Here is a 22,780-nt window from a genome sequence, read left to right on the forward strand (position 1 = left end):
ATGCATCTGGCACAGAATGAGGGAACAACTGTGGTGCCAGGATGCAATGTGTTTATCTGCCAGCCCTTCTGCAGTGGAACCTTTCTCAAAGAAAGCGCAAGACAAAGCACCTGGCACTACAGACTTCATTGACCAGCTCCTTCTGATGCTTGAAATTGAAAGAGGCAGTGAGAAGGGGTTGGTATTTGTGGCAGGAAAGTGTGGAGAAGGCAACTGTAGAGGGCTCAAATACAGGATGGATTACTTTCAAGATGTGTGTGCAGCTCCTTGGTCCTATTGGCATTTTGGGAGATCTTGTGACTGTTAGTTGCTGGAGGCTGTGACAAAAAAATTTGCTGGTATCACAATGTACTCTGTGCCATTGTAAGCTGTGGATTGGGCTAGAAGCCTTGGTCTGACTAGGTGACTGTGCTGCAACCTACAGTAGCGTACTGATGTCTGCACAGAAAGCCTTTGTAAGAGGCAGTAACTTTTCCACAGTTCTTTACAAGGTTTATAGGGTAGGGGTTTTGTGGATGTTCTGTGTTGCTCTGGCAGCAGGTGCAGGTAGAACCACCATTTGTCTGGGTGGTCACTAACTTTTGTTTCTTTATTTCATTCTCATGGAATTGAGAATGGATCCAACTGCTTGTGCAAGTCGTTAATTTCTGTCTGAAAGAAGCCAATCTGAACAGATGAAAATCTGAAGCTGGAATTGTTTAGTCATAAAGTGGTGTCTGGTGGGGCATTCTGCAAAATTCTGCATGCTCTTTAGCAGCCTGAAACTGCTGGGTTACCCAGTACAAGCCCCATGCCCAAATGGTGTGCACAGAAATGGTGGGGTTTTTGCAGTGTGAGCTCACATGGTCCCTGGAAATACCTTTCTGTTATAACTGCTTTCTGTTGAGGTACTTTATTTTCATCTAAGAGGTACATGGATGTTTAACTTCTCCTTTAATACTCAAATGAATATGATTAAGGCTTTGTTAGTTTATTTCTTGTAGCACAATAGCTGAGTATTATGCCAACTGCTTTCTGTAGTACTCTTGCTCACGCATTGTGTTTCAGCAGTTTGGCTCTGATGTGCTATTGCCCAGAGCCACTTTGTGTCATACTCTTTGAGAGGAAAAATTACTTTTCCTTTCTCTCTCCCATATGGTAGAACTTAAGAAAATGTTTGTGCTCACAAATTCCAAACTTACTGCTCCCAAAGGCTGGCTTGAAGGTAAGCTGAAGGCAAGACTGTACCTGGAGTCCTATCTGCATAAGGCAGTTTGCATCTCTTTTTCCTTTTGTAGTCTGGAGGTGAAAAGCTCATGTTCTTAGCCTTGCCTTATTTTAAATTCATAAAAAATGGATGAAGGATTCAGTGTTCCTGGCTATAGACTCAGCAAACCAATTCAAGACCTGGTCCTCACAGTGTTAAGTGACCACCTGGAAAGCACCTTGTCTCCCTTGTTTGCAGGGAAACCAAAGTTTGTGGGAGGAAGACTGAAGCGTCTTAAGGCCTTCGCTTATGGGTCAGGATCAGGCTGGAATTCACAACTGGGCTCTGGAATATTCCATCTGTTGAGATGTAACATAAAATCTACCAAACTTCATTTCTTTCATCCATTTTTAAAAGTGAAAAAGTCTTGTTTTCTTCTCCTTCAGTCTGCTTAGATTTTTTTTTCCAGGGGAAAGTTACAGTACTATGGAGAAAGGTGTAAGGCTAACCATAATTCATAGATTCTAAAATTCCTTTGTGATGACTTTTTCTTTTCCCCTGGTTAAAAAATCAGATTTCTAAGATATATGGTCTGTTTAGTCTATCCTGGGTCACTTCAGGAACAGTTTTACTTTTGCAAGACTTCTCTTTTTTTTCTGCTATATATGGCTTTGTAGTAATAAGATTAAAATAAATCCCCCAGATGTTTAATGTATAAAATTACATCGTCAGATTTACCAGAAAGTCTATCTGCTCCTCAGCAACTGCACTTGGTATTAATTTGCCTCCTGGCCTTGCTGCACTGCTATACTCTAAAGCAACACGTCATCAGTCTGTAGGCTGGGAGTACAGGGTGAATTTTTCATTGAGAAGAAATCTGTCTTCCTTTTTTTCCAGATATAACTTACACCCACAAAGTGGGTCTAGTGGGCAACAGGCAATATGTATCTGCAGATATCTACTGGAGATAGTTATATTTTAGTATTATTTAAGGGAGTAAATTTTGCCATTAGATGTTGATGCTGGCTAGTGACTGCTCAATGTGTAAATACAAGATACTGGTGACAGACCTGGATATAGTTTGCTAATGACTTTGAAAGCAGAAAAAAAGCCAGTCAAAGCCAGCTGGCACAGAAGGTGGCTGCACCTGCCTTCTGGAGGAATATTAGGTTCCAGAGAGGTAAGGGCAGTCCACAGGCTGTAGGACAGTGCCTGCTGTAGCAATTAAGGATCAGTAATACCTGAGGTAATGCTGGGAGGGATTAATTTGAATTGAGTCTAGGGAGATGAGAATGGATTGTGAATATGATCTGAGAGCAAAAGATACATTACACGTGGTGCAACCTAATCTTGTGGTTTAACACAGCCTGTGGTTCTTCGTCTTGCTGCAGAGGAGGAATAAAAAGAATCAATTGGGGTTCTTTTTTTCTTTTTTTTCCTAGTGTGTCTTTATGAGCCTCAGGAACTGACCTGTTTGTGTTTACACTGTGTTGAAATCACCTGCAACTTGGCGATTGGGGAACTGATCAATGAACAAGGCTCAGCACCTCTGAAGTTGAAGCCAGAAAGGGTTTGGCTACCATTAGGATCAGTGGGCTATCTACACAGATATTACCAAAGTAAGGACACTCTCTAGAAGAAAGATTGGAGGTTGTATCTAAAAAACTATTGGTGCTGAAAATGAGGAGGAGTTAAGGATGTGTTCTTTTGTGGATGGAAGGTTATTCTGTCTGCTCACATGGAAAGCAAAGTCAGTATAAGAAATTGGTTTGGTGTAGAAAATAGTTAATAATCACCAAACTGAGTTACAAACTGCTGAGTATCATTTCAGCATCATAAACACGAGGTTGATGGAACAAACCTTTTATCAACCATATAGTCTATTTCTTTCTGAGATAAGATTAGCAGAATAGAGACTTGCTTAATCTGTTCCTGAAGACCAACATCCCTTCCCACCTTAATGCAGTGCTTGCAACTATTAAAGTTAGAAAGATTTGCCTACTGCCAGAACTAAACATGGCTGCAAATTCACTGAGTGCTTTTTGTTCTGCAGGCTGATTTTGGTGTGCCTGAATTTTAGTGATCTTCCAGTAGGCGTGTGGTGGACAAAATGTGGTCCTGTAGTGATTTCAGTTCTAGATTAAATAGCTGTTCTTGAGAAGTGAGAGATGGAAAATAACACTATCCACTACAGCTATTTACTAGTAAATCCTCAGCCTGTGTTTCTACAGGAAAGATTACCATCAGAGCTCTGTTCATGAAGGGCTATACCTCAGGTGGACCTGATTTTGGAGCTTGTTTTATTTCACACCATGTTTCATCTGGCATTTTAGAATTTGAGACTTAGTGTCAGGTTAACAGACCTTGTCATCTTAGAACAGCACTTATTCTTCTTTCCACTAAGGCATTGCCTGAGATGAAGCAACAGAGGGCAGATGATTTTTAAGCCCCAAAATCACAGCCTTGAAAGCCAGCATCCTGCAGAATTCCTAAAGACGGGATAGGAAAACGTTCAGATTCCTTGGCCAGCACACAAGTGAGCTTGGCAGCAAGCAGCTTCTTGAGATTCTGGTGTAGGTGGGATTTTAGAGTCCACCGAAACTGACGTTATGAAAAAAAAAGGGTGACCCTGCATGCTCTGGGGAATACTTTTCACTCTGTGACTTACAGCGGGTTTCTTAGGGAGACTGTGGTCTTAAACTGTGGTGTGCGCATCACAGTCGTAGGAGAACCCTCCCTCCATCCTATGACACGATCAGGACCTCTTTGTGCATGATTCCATCCTGTATTTTGAGAGATTTGTATAAAAAAAAATATGCCAGCAGTCATGCATATGTGAATTCTGCAAAACTTCCCCTGTTGTGATGAATTCTCTTCAGGTGAAAGGCTTTCCTCACTTCATTAAGAGGCTCATGTACTGAGGAGCAAAGCAAAACAAAGCAGCACACGATAGTTTCAAATTGTGGGTTCCATTTTTATTCCAAACTTACTTGCACTGCCAGAGAGTTAGACAGTCAGAATCAGAAGCAAATGGAAAAATGGTGGGGGAAGGGAAAGAGGAAGGGAAAGTAGGTATGTTCTCTTTAGTTGAACTGCATAGTTAGTAATTTTCTCCTTCTGTTTGTAACATTTTGGCTACTGGAATGGGCTGCCCGGGGAGGTGGTGGAGTCGCCGTCCCTGGGGCTGTTCAAGGCAAGGTTGGACGTGGCACTTGGTGCCATGGTCTAGCCTTGAGCTCTGTGGTAAAGGGTTGGACTTGATGATCTGTGAGGTCTCTTCCAACCCTGATGATACTGTGATACATTCCTTTATAGCCTTGTGAGATGAGACTGCTGATGTAAGCGAAATCATTGCAAACTTCTGTTTAATATGATGAAAAATCAAGCATGCCTAAGATAAATTACTGCTTAAACTGCAACCTTTTATGAAGGATTTATGAAAGACCATACTGACTGCATAAATATTGTTTGGTTTAGATGATGCATAGGTGCAGCTTCTTTCTCTAATCAGTGCAATTTCTCTCATAATGTACCTATAAAAGTGCCTCCAGTAATCATACACTGCATTAATATTAATATTTACTGTTTTCTAATAAAATATCTTGGGGTATTTACTGCACAAACTCAAAATGATTCCTGACCTAAAAATAGCATCAGTAAACAGATGAAGCAGACCAAGAATGGGAGGAGAAATAGATTCAACTGAAATACTTGCTTAAGGCTGTGATTAAGACCCTGCTGTCAGTCCAGTATCTTATTCATCACATTTTGGAAGGATATCATATGGGAGGCTGCACAAAGAAATTGGACTGCTGTCTTCGTAATGTCCTTAAACTTTAAATCCTGTTTGCTTTGAAATTCAGTAAGGCGTTACTTAACAGAAATACAAAGTGGCAAAGTTTGCTGTCAAAGGTACCTGTCTTTTGTGTATCTTTCAAAATGTATTAAAGTGGTGGACCCACTGTTAATATGGCAATCCAGGCTTCATATGAATGCAGTAGGTAGAAATATGGGAAAGCTTCTTAAATAGGAGTTGGGAAAACTCATTGCCTTATGCAACTATCTGAAAGGACATTGTAGAGAATTTGGTGCTCGCCTCTTCTCACAGGTAATTAGCGACAGAGCAAGAGGGAACAGCCTCAAGATGTGACAGGGTAGGTTTAGACTGGACATTAGGGAAAAAAACCACAGAAATAGTAGTCAAGCATTGGAATGGGCTGCTCAGAGGTGGTTGAGTCACCAACCCTGGATTTGTTTAAAGGTCATCTGGATGTTGCGCTTGGCAGTATGCTTTAGGGGTGAACCTTGTAGAGTAGGGTTATTGGTTGGACTTGGTCTTTTCCAACCTGAACATTTCTGTGATACTGTGCTGTTCTGTAAATACTGCTGTCTCTTGTTACATTGCACATGCCTATGCCCGCATACTGCTAGAACAGCTCCAAGTTGCATAAATCCCAAAGCAGCGTTCTGTCTGTGGAAATCTGACATAGCCAGGCATATGCTAGGAGTAACCTCCCTAAACCCTTTAACTGAAGCTAACATTTTCTCTGCTCTGCCTGAGTAAAAGTGCTATTGTGGAATCAGCCACTCTACTTTCACTGGCTCAGGTGGTCCCGAGATTAATTTTTATTTCCTGTTAACTGAAAATTGTTTTAGGCAAGCTAGCCTCTGTTTCCCTCTTGCCATCATAAAAGGTGTGTGTGTATGAGCCTAAGTGAAAGTAATTTCAAATACCAATTTTATATGTATCTATCTGCATATACAAATGTGCCTTGTATTTTGGTTTTGAGGCTTTTTTGGTGGATCTGCTAAAAACAAAAGGGAAAAAGCCCATAAGAGAACCTACTCCAACTCCTGGCACAGTCCAGGTGTGCTACCTTGGAGGCCTGAGAGAACTGCAAAAAAGTGAAGATGCAGATTTACTTTATTTTTTTCAGAGTAGCAGCAGCATTGTAGTGTGCAGTTTTTCCTAGGGAGGAAGCTTCCCAGCCATGGTGCTCCCCAAGTACGGCTATGGGCAGGCAGAAGTTGATTTATCCCCAGTATCATTTTTCAGTTTTCATGGCACAAAAATACCCTGTAGCATTCTTTTTTTCTTCCACAGATCTGTTAGTCCACACTGTGCCTCTCAAGAGTTTGCACCACCTCACTCAGCTCTTGGCATTTGTTAAAAAATACTTAAAACTTGGTTTAAAAGTCTTACCTACTGATGTGTGCACCTTATATTGGTGGTAATGGGGAGTGATCATTACTAGAGCAAAAAACATGGACCAAGAGGATAATGACTTCTATTCTGCAGAACACTGTTGTCTTTACTTACTGTTTCTGATATTCTGTGCATTCCTATGGAGGAAATTTGCTTTATACATTTTGTTGTATTTCTGCTTGTCTATGGATGATGTCAAAAAGCCTACTGAAGTCTGACTTGAAAGTATTTAGCTTTTCTTCTATGTATAGCTTTTCCATAGAGAAGATAACTTCTGTCCATTTTTCAGATGTACATAAAATGCACAGTTATATTCAGTGGCATGCTGTTTGTAGAAAAATTGTTTTCAGCTCAAAACAAAGCTAGATCAAGTCAAATTTGAAACTGAACTCATTTAAGCAGATAACTGTAAACTTTCTAGCACAGAATTGCAATGTTTTATGAGCTTTATGATGTCATCTGTATTTTTATCACTTTATCATGGAAAAACACATTGCTTTAAAAGCAAGCTATGTACGTAAACATTTGTCTTCAATCTCTTTAGTAAGATATGACCTGTAGAAGAAAGAGAATTTGTATTATTTGTATTTCAGACATGGATAAACCAACTAAGCATAGGCACCAACTGTGCCTAAATTATAACCTCCGTGAAGAAATGAAGCTACTGCTTTAATGTCTGTAAAAGTGGGGAAAAAACCAAATTATTCCAATTTTTCTTTTTTTAACCTAAAGGCAGAGATGTTATTTGAGTTTCCATCGAATGTGCCTATGAGGAAAGAGTAACTCTGCAAGTATAGAAAAGCCATTTCAGTAATGAATATGTAATCAAAAACTTCACAGACTGTGGCTGCCTGCATTGGATTTTTGATATGTCTAGTCATACCTTATTTCAGTGCACAGCCAGAGGTGTTTCACATACACCTTTGCACCCACCATTGACTGCAGTAACTTCAAGGAAATTAAAACCTGTTCTATGAAAATATGGAAAACATTGAATAATGACTCCCCCCACCATTGCTCTACATTCTCTTCCTACACATCACTTGTCTCTATCTTAATACTGCTCAGCTGTTGCTAAGGCAATATTTTCCCAGTGAAGTTCTAAAAGGTAAACACACAGAACTGCAAGCAGTGCAAGAGCAACTGTTACTCGTCTTCTGCAAGCGGACGGGCAAGTGTAGACACACTGCTTGGTAATTTGAAAGCTGTACAGACATCTTGACTGCAAAACTATGTATTGTGACCATGTCTTCCCTGCTGTGCTGCACCACACAGTTGTAGAAGGGCTGCACCAGGGCAGAGCTGTTTTCTCCCTGTCAGTCTCCCTATCACGTGGGGCAAGTCTGGGTACCTTCTTGCATTTTGGCAAATTACACAAATTGTATTGCTGATTAAGGACAAATAAGGTGGATCTCACATTTAGGGTTAGCAAACCAGAGAGATGCTGTGGTGGAAAATGGGGACTCCATTTCTAGGCACCCTAACAATAGATGATGAATGATAGATGATGACAACAGATGGCTTCACCAAGGGCAAATCGTGCCTAACAAATTTAGTGGCTTTTTATGATGAAGTCACAGCAACAGTGGACAATGGAAAGGCAACTGACATCATCTACCTGGACCTAAGTAAGGCATTTGACTCTCCCACATGACATCCTGGTCACCAAACTGGGAAAACATGGACTTAATGGGTGGAGCACTCACTGGGTAAGGAATTGGCTGGATGGTTGCATGCAGAGAGTGGTGATCAATGGCACAATATCCACCTGGTGACCAGTGACAAGTGGCATCCCTCAGGGGTCAGTGCTGGGACCAGTGCTGTTTAACATCTTTGTCAGCAACATGGACAGAGAAATTGAATGTACCCTCAGCAAGTCTGCAGATGACACCAAGCTGTGTAGCACAGTCAACTTGCTAGAGGGAAGGGATCCATCCAGAAGAACCTGGACAGGCTGGAGAGGTGGGCCCAGGCCAACCTCATGAAATTCAACAAGGCCAAGTGTAAGGTGCTGCACCTGGGTGGCACAATCCCAAGCACAACTCCAGGCTGGGTGGCAAATGGCTGGAGAGCAGCCCTGAGGAAAAGGACCCAGAGGTCTGACTTGATGAAAAGCTCAACATGAGCCAGCAGTGTGCACATGCAGCCCAGACAGCAACTGTGTGCTGGGCTGCATCAAGAGAAGCATGGCCAGCAGGGCAACAGAGGGGATTCTCTCCCTTTACTCTGCTCTCTTGAGACCCCACCTGGAGTACTGTGTGCAGTTCTGGAGCCCCCAAGACAAGAAGGACACTGAACTGTTGGAATGAGTCCAGAGGAGTGCCACAAAGATGATCAGAGGGCTGGAGCATGAGCACCTCTGCTATGAGGACAGGCTACAAGCATTGGGGCTTTTCAGCCTGGAGAAGAGAAGGCTTCAAGAAGACCTAAGAGTGGCCTTCCAGTATCTGAAGGTGGTCTATAGGAAGGTCGGGGAGGGACTATTGACAAGGTCCTGCAATGACAGGATGAGGGGTAATGGGTTTAAACTGGCAGAGGGGAGATTCAAACTAGATGTTAGGAAAGGGTTCTTTACAGTGAGGGTGGTGAGATACTGGCACAGGTTGCCCAGGGAGGTTGTGGATGCTCCCTCCCTGGAGGTGTTCAAGGCCAGGTTGGATGAGGCCTTGAGCAACCTGTTCTAGTGGGAGGTGTCCCTGCCTATGGCAGGGGGTTGGAAGTGGGTGATCTTTGAGGTCCCTTCCAACCTAAACCATTCTATGATTCTATGAAATCTACATGTCAGGGTGGCTTCTGGCTCTTCAAAGGGCAGATTGTTTGGTTCAGCTTAGTGGTGTGGAAAGGTGGATGCAGGCACTGATGGTGTTCTGGTGAACCTACATGTTCTTAGCATTTTTTTTTGCTTTGAGTCCATTCCCTATTGTCTTCCTTAGTGTATTTCTGTGCTCTCATCCTTGTCTTATTGACAAGAAAACACTGAAAGAGACATTCTTGCCTGAAGATTTTTACTTCCTAGAAGCATGCCTTGCTTTCAGTGCCTCTTCAGTGCCTCAGTGCCAGCTGTTTAAAGCTTCTGCTTGCATTCTAGAGGCAGCTTCTGTGAATGCACTTACAATAGCTTTTCATTAAAAATTATTATAATTCTTAAGAAATTATACTGGTGATCTGGTACGAAGGAGATCTGCATGCCATGGTACTGCAGTACTCTTGAGGGGTAGGTTGTTTTCCTTTATTCCATTATTCCTTGTTATTAAGATATGTCACTAGAAAGCAGCATCTTCCTCTGATCTCGTTTGATTAGTGACAGTCACAGGCTGCTGTGTCTGGAAAGAAACACAATGCTGCACTGGACCAGGTAGTGAGAATATACTGGTAGTCATTTGTTTGGGAATGGATGCACTTTGGAAGTAACAGCAAAGCTGTTCTTATCTGTGGAGATGCTACTGCGTTCTCTTTCTGACACATATTGCATTTACCCTTCTCGGTATTTCAAAATCAAATTAACTTTCCTGTTCTAAGCATGCTTTACTAATCAAGATAACACTGATCTCATTTGTAAGCCTGTTGTCTGCATTGCTTACTTGCTAACGGAGGCAGGTTAGCTCCTGTGGCAAGGCAAATCTAATACCTTGAATTACAACAAGACAATATCTTACTCCCATCAGTTTTACCTTTCATGAAATATAACCTGACAGCATTTACTCCCTTTCATAGTGGCAGAAATCATAAACCCAAGAATATTTAAGAAGAAATGAATTAAGGAAGAAGAATCACATCAATACTGGAAGAGCTGAGGCTTGCAAAGGGATGTCACAAGGGAAATGAGACATCGGTTATATGCTGGAAAGTTCTACCTGGGTATGTGGAGAAAGAATACAAATTCTGGTGTAAGGTCAGGGCAAGTGGAAAGAGGAGTAACTGAGAAAGATTTCTGTGTTTGGAAGATGGTGCATATAGGCAAAAATCTTGGTATCTGCATACTTGCAAGGGACTTAGCCTTTTTGGTAGCATGTCAAAGGGAAGGTGCAAGGAGGCTTTCTGATCCTCCTTGCCTTCTGCATGCCGCAGCTCACTTCCTGTGCCCAGTTTGTTTTCAAATTGTAGACATTTCTGTGTGTCCTCCCAGGCTGCAGTTCTACTCACTGTTCTTGATGTAGTCAAAATATCCATTTTTACGGGCAAAAGCTGTTGCATGTAGCAACATTAACACTGAAAATCACAGTTTCCTAGCTCTTCAGTAACTACAACCATCCAGCACAACTTTCTCTTGAAATGAATGATGCCAACCAGTTATAGAGAACCCTAATTCAGTCTGAGCTTGAAAACCACAGGAGACAGCCTGGTCTAGAGGACAGATATTAGCTGATTAACAATTAAGTACTGGGACTGTTCTAAGCTCTCAGGCATCAGACTTAACCCAGATTTTGAAGTTAAAGAATCGATTTGTGCAGCACATTGATATTAATTTTACTTAGGATGATGTATTTTTGGCTTCCCATCGATTCTGTAAAGGGAAGCACTCTGTGGGAAAATGCCAACGGCGACTGTTTCAGATGAATTTACTGTTCTGGGGGTTGGTGATTATTTATTTAATTATTCTTTTTTTTTTGGGGGGGGGTGGTTGTGCATATGGATTTTTTTATTCTTCCTGTTGTCATTTGGTGGGTTGTTTGCTTGGGGTTTTTTTGGGTGAGGACACAGGGATGCAGACAAGAATAAAATTTGAGCCATATCAGACTCAAAGATGCGAAGCTTTATGTCATTCCCTCTTATGAAGAATGGTACTTTTGAGAACTGATATGGAAATACTCTCTTAGAAACAAATGCATTTAAGAGAAAAGCCAGAGACATCAGGCTAGATTTGTAATAAGCTAATTTCTCAGAAAGATGAGGTTTTGTTACGCAACAAAAAAATCCTGTTTTAGTTATATAGATCCCAGTATATTTAAAGGGCACCAATTAGTCGCGGTTGGTAAGAATAGGGCATGCTGGCACTCTGCAAAGTCTGTGGAAGTCATCTTTACATACACTTAGGCTTGAACTTTTTATCCCATTCCTAAATCTGTAATCTAAGTCAACATTTTTCCTCACTGCTTCTTTCTTGTTTCCTAAGAAATCCTCCATGTGTGCATCATAATAATCACACTAATTATTTTTGCATCTGCTACTAAACACTTCTCCTGACAGTGAAGATCATTAATGAAATAATGTCTCAAGATAGTGAGGTATGAACTATAACTTCTTTTGAAGTCAACTGAAGGTCATTTTTGATATCTTTAACTTTCCTGTTATTTCTGGGAATGAAGGGGAAATGATGTGCAGATACACAAAGTTAAAAATACATGTGAATAAACAAACTGCAGACATTCACCTGACATAACACTATATGGCACAGAGGTTTTACTGAAAAAATAATCTTAAAGATGGCTATCTTAATACAAATAAACCAAACCAAGCCAAAAAAATCCAACAACAAACACAAGCACCACAAAAAAAAACCCATGCTACCCCTCAAACAAAAACAACTCAAAACTCCCTGACTTTGAAAAGTCAAAAAAACTTGTATTTGTTTGATCTGCATCTGTCAGTGACTTGACCACAAAAGCTATGTGCTCTACAAGTACACAGAAAACTACTTGAAAGGAAACAGTAACACAATAATAGTGTTAACATATTTCTCCAATGAGAAGAAACTCTATTTTTTCCTGTTAAAAAAGCTGCTTGGATAAACAAAGTTAATGTCAGAAATGAGATTCCTGTTGAGGACAGTAAGGTATTCTGCTAATTTTTATTATCTGTGATTCAGAAGATTACCTTTCATATTAAACTAGTATAAAGAAGATGAGTAGAGAGAATGTCTTCATGGTGAAGTTTGTTTCATATCATAGATGGAAAAGATCTTCCTGCTCTATACTTCCTTTTACACCAAAAAATGTTAGCCCAAACCTATATGTGTAAAGACTGGTCACTCTCTTCCTCTGCAGGAAGGTAGAACCAATTAATAAAGCTTGACTTATAACAGAATCTCTACTAAGGAGGGATCATTGGAAAGGACACCAAAGTAAACTGCTCTTTCTCAGCCTTTTTCATTAGATGGCTGCCTTTAAAAAGCAGAAAAATCACTGGCTACCAGCCAATGTCTTAGCTTAGCTTCTCAAGATGATGTTTGAGTCTTGGATATAAAGTCATAGTTATTTCAACAAGTTAGTCTCATCTTCCCACGGTGCTAAACTTCAGCTAGACTTGTGAGCCTGTAAAATACCCTCCAATAATCTGTAATCTAACTGGCAGAGACATTTCTGCAGGCAAACAGCAAGTAACACGCTTTTAATTGGACAAGGCTCCAAACCCAGATCTTAGCTGAGAAAGGTCCACAGGCAGTCCAACAGCTTGGACAGCCTTGAGCAACACACTAGAAATCACAGTAACAGCAAAGAATCTTTGCACCCTTCTCTGACCACAGGGTCCATCTCTGTAAATAAACTAGGACAGAACCTGTTGTACATTCCTCATACTGCCATCTGGATGCAAGATGATTTATTTCCTACACTCAAATGCTGTTTAATTTACAGTGGCCACTGTTATCTTCTGCCTCATGCCAGGATGTTTTGTGGGAGGCAATCAGGCAAAGGCTGAAACGGTGCCAGAAGTATATTAACATACAGAGTTTAGAGGATTATGTACTACTGCTAGGGCCCACAGCCAGGTCCTGCTTAGTTTACTAGCAAAGACAGTAAGTGTTCTTAGAAAGTTAGAGTGTTCTCCTGCTTCCTGGGAGGACCTGTCACCCCAAGGCTGAAGCTGTGGGTAATATTCTAGATACCATAGGCTTACCAAGCAGGCCAGGTCTTCAGAAGGAACTCTCTCATCTCTCTGGCCTGCTGTTTTCTTTTTTAACTAGAGTTACAGGTATTATAGCTTTATTCTTCCATTACCAACAATGCTAGGTGGTTTACTGTTCCTACCACGACTTTTTAATCTTTGGTGTAGATAAGAAGAAAGGAAAAAACATATTTCTTTATTCAAATGGGGACTAAAATAGTTCATGTAACTGTAAAATCACCCTCCCTGCCTGCAAAACAGTTTATCTGTGACCTGGCAAAGTTCCGACTGCCTTCTGCATGCTGTTTGTGTATCTGGATAGCACTAGCATATCTTCTTATGTGACTAGATCTGATCAAGAATATCAAATAGTTATGCACTAAAATAACATCCTTCATGTCTCTGATCCCTACCTAGGAGTCACATTCTGCTTCACCTCTGATGACAAATCCTTCCGTGGCCATGTTTTCAGACGTCCTACTCTCAAGAGCAGAAAGGCCTCTCAAAGCTACAGGAAGGAGCGTTGCCTCATACGCAATTGGATGTTGCTGCTTAGCAGTCTCATCCATCCGTGTTGCTACTGCGTAAGCAGGTGAGCTTGGGCTTCAGTGCAGTGCTTCATGAAGTTCCTATTTTCACTTGATCTTAAAACAGATACTTGAACAAGCTGACCTGTTCAACTAAGCTCTCTATTCTGCTTGTCCAAGTTGTCTGTTCAACTTGACACAAGTGAGACTGCTTATGGTACTGTCACAGTATGCTTAGATTTTTTGCCCTTTGAAGGGTTTTTTTAATTTGTTTGTTTATTTTTTTTCCCCTCCAGTTGGACAAGTCTCCCAGTCTGGCAGTCACTGTCCTAAAGAAGGGGCTGTATGTAAATCAATAGTCCAGGTGTTTCCTGGATGGAAGAGTAATGAGATTAAAAAATACAAAATCGCCCATGCAGGCTCTTGGCTCATGAGCCTGCCCTAGCTGCTGCTCATAAAAGCAGTTGCTGCCTGCTCATCCTGAAGCATCTCTTGCCCATTCTGTCTTGGCAGAGAAACTTGGACACATGCTTGCCTCAGTTTGCAATGTGATCTAAAAAGCCCTGTAAGAGTCTGCAGTGGGGGTTCCCATGACATGCTGGTTCATGTCTGTCATCTGTCCATCATTCTCCAACTAGCTTTTTTATTCCTTAGTTTTCCAGCAGAAGGGAAGAGAGTGACCTTTATTAGACAGGTGCTAAGAAGCACTTTGTTAACAAAGTGTCCAGTAGTGTCTGCACCTCTCACTCAAGAGTTTTTGGTTGTGGATCTGTTTGTTTGTGATTTAAAAAAAAAAAAAATATTTCTTCCCCCCACCCCAGCTTCATACTTACAACATGCTGGTGTCTGCCACTCTGGTGGCTTGTCTGAAGTCCAATAAACATGATTGCATATCTGACTTGGAATTTTCTATGCAGAATCAAAACAGGCTTTGTTAAATCAAAACTCTCCTTGTTCACACAAATGAGTTATTCCCTGGGCTAAAACACCTTTTATCATGAGAAGCACTTTTCTGCTGACCAATGTGATATTGTAAGAATAGTTAGAAAATATCTGCTTGCATATAATATCATATAGGTGTATTACTGATGCCTCAAATAAGAGCTTGCAACAGGTTAGACGCTGTGAAAGGGTTAACCCATCTGTTCCACCCTGCCTCGATGCAGAAGTGAGGGAAAAGTAGCACTTTCTAATCCATTATATATTTACAAGGATGTATTGGCTCTTGGGTGGCATTTAAATTCTGTCAAACAGCAATTAAAATATGTAACAGGCTTAAAAGATTAATATCACGAAAGTACAGGTTGTTCACTTAGCATGATAAAGAACCTGCAGAACAGTGCAAATCAAACAATATTACAGCTCCAGAAAAATTCTTGTCTGTTGGGAATGATTTACAGTAGTAAATAATGTTTAAAGCTGTTGTTTTATTCAGTTTGTATTTTTTGCCTAGGGTAGAGTTCAGATAATTTATCAAATATTTGTAAATGCATTAATGTTTTCCTGCCAGGAGTTGCACAGTAAGATCTTGGCCCCATTGAACACCATAATGAGCTTCCCACTGCCTTTATAGACGCAAGCCTGGTGATAAGGTTGTCTTTATTTTGTTCTCCCTGGCATCATACAAACTTGTAGACTCCATAGTGTTAATGTTAAAAAAAAAAAAATCTTGTCACCAGTTCAGAGCTCTACTTGGAGTGCAAGCTGCTCTCTTTCTCAGGCCAAATGTCTTTTTATTTCAGTGGGAGGAAAGCCAAAGAAGAGACCAGCAACAGTTTACTCTCCAGAATAGGGTAAATTTAATCAGAAAAAGACCATACAGACAATGTTGCCTCTAGATATGAACAGTGTAACATAGTATTTCCACTAATACAGACATGGAAATATATGTTCTGACATAGTAGCTTGCAGAAAGCCTTAAATCAGTATCACATAAAAACCTATATGGTCAAATCCCTTCCTGTTTCAGATGGGCAGTCTAGGACAAGGCAGATCAAATGAAGATCTGCTGCCTTCTCTCTCTACATGCACAATCTCCAAATCCACTGCAAAACCATTGCTGTTGGTGACGACCTGGATTTTTGTGCAATGTTCCTCTGAAAGATGACAGAGAGGATTGTACTTCTATGTGGTAGGCTGCCTATGAAAGACTTGTGAAAAAATACTCCACTGCTCTACTGAAGAGCTCTTTAAAAATCAACCTCTCAATAGGTGGACGTTTGAAAAAATGAGAATCAAGTTCTATTTTGAGAACTTCTGAGAACAGGTAACCTTAAAAGCTTATCTATAGGACAAGAAGAGAAAGGTGCCTAGTCACATGTACAGTGAACCTCAACACATTTCCATGAGGGTAACACTAGTAAGCAGGTAAGTTTTTTCTTTTGCATGACAATATTAGTTTTCCTCAGAACCATGAAGACCTGTTCAGTGCTTTTACTGGGGGACTGTCATGTAGAAAGGAAAAAACAACCAAACAGTGAATAAATCCAACCAAAAGAAACCCAAAACTTTCTGACCATACAGGTAACTCAAATGCACATTAGTAATGGATGGGTAGAAGAGTGGAAGTCAAGGCCATGGATCTGGATATTCCTTTATGCAGAGGCGTGGTGCTCTTTGTTGCTTGTTTTAAAGTACAGCTAACCTGTTGCACTACTCACATATAAAGAGTTTGTTGTTTACATTACAGAGTTATGAAGATGCTATTGTGATAACACATCCAGAATAAATACAGCAAAAATACTTTTTCCTCTTTGGAGACTTAGTTTTAAGCGGACTATTAAAGGAAATGAGGCTGCTGGGATCCCAGAGTAAGGGTCCAGCTGGCTCTTGAAAGCCAAATGTGTGTGGCAGATGGTGGAGGCATACATGGTAGCCTCCTATCCTGTGCACACTCCTGTAAGTCCCAGGAATGGCAGGGGTGCTGTTCCAGTGGGACAGAGAAAAAGGATGAATCAGTTTTGCATGAGTGGTACAAATTCTGGATCATGTTCCCAAGCATCTGTATTGCATTAGCGTTGTGGAGCCCTAGTGACAAACTGTATCACACTGAGCTTGAGCAACTGGACAACCTAAGAAGCATAATATGGCTACAAGGACTTTTAACTGTATAAGCTGAAGTCATTGCTTTGTAAACTTGGACGTGTGAAGACAGTGAATGAAGATAGTAAGTTGGTGTTACTTTTCACTACACAGTGAAATCAGTGGCCACAACCAAATCATTACTAGAACTTCACCCCAAATACTTCTCCAAGGCACTCTTCTTGCCCTACAAACTGCAGGGAGAATGCTCCTGTTCACTGAGATCTGAAGGGTGTGGCACCTCTCTGAACAAGATGGTGACTGAATCCCACACTATAACCTCTCAGCTTCTGTGCCTGCAGCAGTGACTGACAGCATGACTGCTGAACACCCACATAGAGATAATGCACTGTACATATGGCAGCGTACAGAAAGAAGACCAAAGGAAATCTAGAAAAAAAATGTATTCAGAGGAGGATGGGGAACCCAGCAAGTTTTCACTCTATTCTGGCTTTATTCTACTGCACAGGCATCTGCCATGTATAGTCAAAAATACCAGATTAGATAGTACAAAGAAAGAATAGAAGGGAGACTGATGAACATCAACTCTTGGCAGCTAGCAAGTGATGGCATAAAAAGCACTTACAGCAATCTCTAAGCATAGTTATTTTTAATTTATTTAAAAGAAAAATCATGTTCAGAACAGGAGTAAGCTGTTGGCAAGAGCTATGTTACATTGATCTGTCTATAAATGTAATGTTCATAACTTGCACTTTGTGCTCTGCTTTGAATATTTGGATGAAAAAGTGTAGCTGTTGGTGGTCTTTGTTGCTAAGTTCAGCCTAATGGAGTTTTATGAATATAGAGAGCTCTGTGATCTGTTGTTAGTCTTATTTCATCCTCTAGATCTCCACTAAGAAAACACAAACCAAGATATCAAGAGTAAATATCCCTAAATATTTAAAGCCTAACTGGATTTAAGACAATGCTGTAGAATTCTGTCCTGCTGAGAGACAACACCTATTTATGTTACAACTTCCTATCATTGATCAATTGATTATCACTGCTGTATTAACAAGACAGTTAAAATATTTCACAAAATATCTGGCTTGTCTTTTTTTTTCCCCTGCTGTAGTTGAAATATTGTTTGGTGTGGAAACTTTTCTTTTTTGGGAGATGGAGAGGAGGTTGGACTTAATGATCTCCAGAGGTCACTTCCAACCCCTAACATCCTGCAATCCTGTGAGGTGCCAGCTGAAATAATAGAACATGTATAAACTGGGCAGATCATAAGAGAACTGATGCTGCTTAGTCTTGAGAAGGTTGAGAGAGGATCTAATCAAAGTCTATAAATATCTGAGGGGTGGGTGTCATGATGAAGGTGCCAGTCTCTTTTTGGTGGTGTCCAGTAACAGGACAAGGAACTCGTACACAGGAGGTTGAACACAGCCAGTTAAATGGCTTCAGAGAAGGTGCTGCCACACCACCACGAGAAGCTGGAGATGAGACAGCTCCCTTCTGCATCTGGTGTCAGTGCTCACCTGGTGCCTGTCACATGCTAGCCATGCATGCGATGCCACTGCAGTCTGCTCCGCGGATAGTAGAGTACCACCACTGCTGACTGAAAAGGCATTGGAGATACAGGGATGGCCTTCAGCTGACAGCAGCTCTCTGCAGACCCACGCTGGATGCATGCTGTGCTGGTCGGGCAAACCTACTTCTGCGTATGCTGGGTTTCATACAAGCTTACTATCCTCATTTACTGGTCATGCAGGACAGCCTCTGCTTACAGCACACCAGCAGGAGGTTGTTTTGTGCAGAGGACAGGAATGTGGAGATTTGGAAATGGCAGGAGAGGGTTTTGTTTATTTATTCCTTCTGTTTCATCTGAGAACTATGTGGGCAGCAGCAGCTAGTCATCAGCAGCTCTATGGGTTTTGGTGACAAATTAGGACTTGAAAACAGAAGTCCAGCAGGCTGAGGGCCCTGTGTGCTGGTCTCTGAGGAAGACGTGAGGCTGCACATCAAAAACTGGGTTCAGTTTTGGGCTCCTTACTACAAGGAGCACATTTGAAGTGCTGAAGTGTGCAGTGTGTCCAAAGAAGGGCAATGAAGGTGGTGAGTGGTCCAGTACAGCACAAGACTTGAGAGGAGCAGGGAGAGAATTTGGGTTGCTTAGCCTGAAGGAGGCTCAGGGAAGATCTTAGGCTTTCCACAACTAGCTACAAGGAAGTTGCAGTGAGGCAGGGTTTGGTCTGTTTCCCCAAGTAACAAGTGACAGAACAACAGAAAACAGCCTCAGACTGCGGCAGGCTATCAGGCTGGATATCAGTGCTGTCCAGGCCTGGAACAGGCTGCCCAGGGACGTGGTGGTGTCACCATCTCCGGAGAGATTTAAAAGCCCTGCAGATGCGGTGCTCAGAGCCACGGTTTAGGGGTGACCTGGCAATGCTGGGTTAACGGTTAGACTTAATCTCAAACGTCTCCTCCAAACAAAACAACCCGATGATTTCATGACATGGGCAACTGCTGTGGCCCCGCCTGATACCAAACCCAAAAAACTTTGCTGCCTCTGGCCATGGAGCACAACGCATCAGACCCATGCCAGCACTCTGAACTTAGCCGCCGCTCGCGTCATGGTCGCCTGTGGCTCTTCAGGGCAGCTCTCTCCGCTGGCAGGAAGCAGAGATGAGCCCGGACCCGGGCCGCACTCCTCCCACGCCCGTGGGGTGCCTCTGCCCGAGAAGCCGTTGGAGGACCCGGCAGCCGCTCGCTTCGCTGGGCTGGCGGACGGGCTGGGCTAGCGGCTCCGCGCCTCGGCCACCGCCTGGCTGCCTGCGGGGGCGTCACCGCGGGGCTCGCTCAGCGGCGGCTGGGCTCGCGCCGGGGCGGCTGGGCTCGCGCCGGGGCGGCTGGGCTCGTGCAGGGGCGGTTAGGCTCGCGCCGGGGCAGCTGGCAGCGGCTCGCTCAGGGGCGGTTGGGCTCGCGCTGGGGCGGTTGGGCTCGCGCTGGGGCGGTTGGGCTCGTGCTGGGGCGGTTGGCAGCGGCTCGCTCAGGGGCGGCTGGGCTCGTGCTGGGGCGGTTGGCAGCGGCTCCCTCAGGGGCGGTTGGCAGCGGCTCCCTCAGGGGCGGTTGGCAGGGACCCGCTCGGCAGCTGCGCTCTGGCTACGCAGCCCTCTACCGGAGGCAGCGAGGGGCAGACCCCTTTCTCCTCGCCATCGCTCCCCCGACCCACTGCTCGCGGGGCTGACCGGCGCCGGTCCGTCAGGCATCAACCCTTACCTGCGGGTGACACCACCTCGCCTTCGCTGAGCTCCCCGGAGTCCGAGTCCATGCTGCAGGTACTGGCGGGGGAGAGGGACCGAGGGGCAGTAGAGGGAGGGCGACGTGAGAAGTGCCCGAAGTTGGGGTGCAGGAGCCGGGAAAGAACGGCGAGCAGCGCCTGCTGCCTCCTGCTCTGCTCCCTGCCTCAGCGCTAGGTCCGCGCCACCACATGCAGCCACCTCGCTTAGTGCCATTGGCTGCAAAGGAGGAGCGGAGACGGGCGGGCTCCAGCGAGGGGAGGAGGCAGCGGGGGGCGCGGCAGAGGAACGGTCTCTTAGCCGAGCTTGTTACACAAGTCCATTTCTCAGCCGGCTGCATCTGCTTAGCTTCTGGGGTTCGGCCGGGATGAAAAGTGGGACCTGTGGCCGGGCAGCTGCAGCCTCCACGCTCCGCGGAGGGCAGGAGCCACTCCTGGGACAGAACTTGGCAGCGAAAGAAGGACCGAAATGCTAGTATTTTACACTGGCTGCCGCTGTGTGTCTGTTTTTCTTGAGGGCTTCCCTGACATTCGATGGTCGCCTTGGCTCTTTTCTAGCTCCCTCTCCTTAATTACCAATTTCCTACTGGGAGTGTCAGTTCTTGTTGGATATAGTGTCCAGATTGAAAGGAGTGTTTCTGCTGCCTTATTGCACGGTACTTACAGATTTAGGGAGGCAGTGCAATATTTGGTAAATGAAGGGTACGTTTTGACTGGTTGAGTCTGAAAACCGTATAGCTTGAATTCTGCAGGCTTCGCTCGTGTCCTATAGGCTACTACAGTCCTAAACCATTCATGAATTCAAATGATTGAGTCCACTTGCTGAGCTCTAAAGTTAGGTAGTTTGTTCTTTTCCTTTGCTTTTACTCCTTTCTGCCTTTTCTTGCTGTTACAGGCCAAAGATTTCTTGAATTCTAGCGCAAATATCCAGGGAAAGTAGCGGTAAAACTACTTCTCTAACTGGGAAGCAATCCTAAACCAATCCTCATAGATCTAACTGATCCATAGATATATCACATCCTAAAAGCTAGACAGTGCCTTAAACAGTTACCTACAGATTATCAGTCTCCAGCAGCAGTTTATGCATTCATCTGTCGACCATGGATATCTTTCTTTATGCACTCTTTCCCCCAAAACCATGCAGAGAAAATAATGCCTGGACACTGCTTTGAAGATGCCTATGTGAAATGCACGAAATTCTTGACGAATGTGAAGACTTTCTCTGTATAGTGTGACATTTAAAAGAGGGGGGGAAAGGTGTGTCTGTGCTTTTTAAAATTAAAGGGCCTTGACAAACATCAGTGATGGCTTCTTCTGTGCAATGCTTAGTGTAAGAACTAGGACTACAACAGTAAAAGTGAAACTAGTGTTTGCCTTACATTCTAAGATCAATCCTGTCATGCTCCCTTGTCTTCAGATCAAGTTTTGCCTGAAAAAGTAGACAACCTTGAGCTCTCTGGCCCCACACCTCAATATTTTGAATTTATACACAAAAATCTCAACCTCTGGAGTGAAAAGTTAGTTAAGTAAATTCATAATCCAGTCATAGGCTGGGCCTGTAATGTTTAGACATTTGTGAGGTTTGTTCCATGAAAATGAGTTCTGACTTCTGTTTGTAATGCTTTCATTAAATTTCATACTGCAGATTACAACCCCATAAATTAGTATCATATAAGGAAAAACATCTACAGTTAAGTGATTCTAGGATTCTTGTGAGGAGCCAGTGCAAAATCTAAATGTGGAAGGTGTAAAGAATCTCCAAGCATGATATAAACAACATAGCAACAGAAAAATACCAAGATTAAGGCATAAAAAAATAATCCCAGATACCACACCAAGAACAGAATCAGAGAGCTGGAATGTGCTTAGTCCCTCCCTTTTCCTTTTTTTTGGCGGGATGTGTGTTAAATTGCTTTTTATCAGTATAAATACAGTCTAAAAATCCTCCCTGATAAGAGTGTAACAGTTGTAACAGTTTAATAGGAAGAGTAAATTTATATATGGGTGCAATTAATTTATTTTCTGAACAGTCTATAATCATATAATCATAGAATGGTTTAGGTTGGAAGAGACCTCAAGGATCATCCACTTCCAACCCCCTCCCATAGGCAGGGACACCTCCCACTAGAACAGGTTGCTCAAGGCCTCATCCAACCTGGCCTTGAACACCTCCAGGGAGGGAGCATCCACAACCTCCCTGGGCAACCTGTGCCAGTATCTCACCACCCTCACTGTAAAGAACCCTTTCCTAACATCTAGTTTGAATCTCCCCTCTGCCAGTTTAAACCCATTACCCCTCATCCTGTCATTACAAGACCTTGTAAATAGTCCCTCCCCAGCTTTCCTGCAGGCCCTCTTCAGATTCTGGAAGGCTACTATAAGGTCTCCTCAAAGCCTTCCCTTCTCCAGGCTGAAAAGCCCCAATGCTTGTATCCTGTCCTCATAGCAGAGGTGCTCCAGCCCTCTGATCATCTTTGTGGTACTCCTCTGAACTTGCTCTAACAATACAATGTCCTTGTGTTGGGGCTCCAGAACTGTACACAGTACTCCAGGTGGGTTTCATGAGAGAAGAATAAAGGCCTCCCCCTTTCACCTCCCTTGCCCTTCTGGCCACATTCTCTTGATGCAGTCCAGCACACGATTGCTGTGTGGGCTGCACTTGCACATGCACACTGCTGGCTCATGTTGAGCCTTCCGTCAATGCAGACCCCCAGGTC

At 43.1% G+C, this 22,780-nt stretch overlaps 2 protein-coding genes and 1 long non-coding RNA gene across 3 annotated transcripts in view; 2 read left to right on the forward strand and 1 right to left on the reverse strand.

The window, feature by feature from the left end:
• Window positions 1–20,278, reverse strand: part of TNFAIP8L3 (TNF alpha induced protein 8 like 3) — a 51,060-nt gene extending 30,782 nt beyond the window's left edge. The window contains exon 1 of the mRNA XM_064157631.1: window positions 20,045–20,278. Within this exon, the coding sequence (XP_064013701.1) occupies window positions 20,045–20,096 (52 nt within the window). The 5' untranslated portion in view covers window positions 20,097–20,278. The remainder of the gene's footprint in view (window positions 1–20,044) is intronic.
• LOC135182703 (uncharacterized) lies at window positions 10,084–14,652 on the forward strand. The gene is made up of 3 exons (XR_010305276.1): window positions 10,084–10,250; window positions 13,632–13,806; window positions 14,038–14,652. It is a non-coding gene; the product is annotated as an uncharacterized LOC135182703 (long non-coding RNA).
• GLDN (gliomedin) overlaps window positions 19,884–22,780 on the forward strand; it is an 83,930-nt gene continuing 81,033 nt past the window's right edge. The window contains exon 1 of the mRNA XM_064157630.1: window positions 19,884–20,103. Within this exon, the coding sequence (XP_064013700.1) occupies window positions 20,095–20,103 (9 nt within the window). The 5' untranslated portion in view covers window positions 19,884–20,094. The remainder of the gene's footprint in view (window positions 20,104–22,780) is intronic.

Source organism: Pogoniulus pusillus, chromosome 17 (assembly GCF_015220805.1).
Source record: "Pogoniulus pusillus isolate bPogPus1 chromosome 17, bPogPus1.pri, whole genome shotgun sequence".
Taxonomy (NCBI): domain Eukaryota; kingdom Metazoa; phylum Chordata; class Aves; order Piciformes; family Lybiidae; genus Pogoniulus; species Pogoniulus pusillus.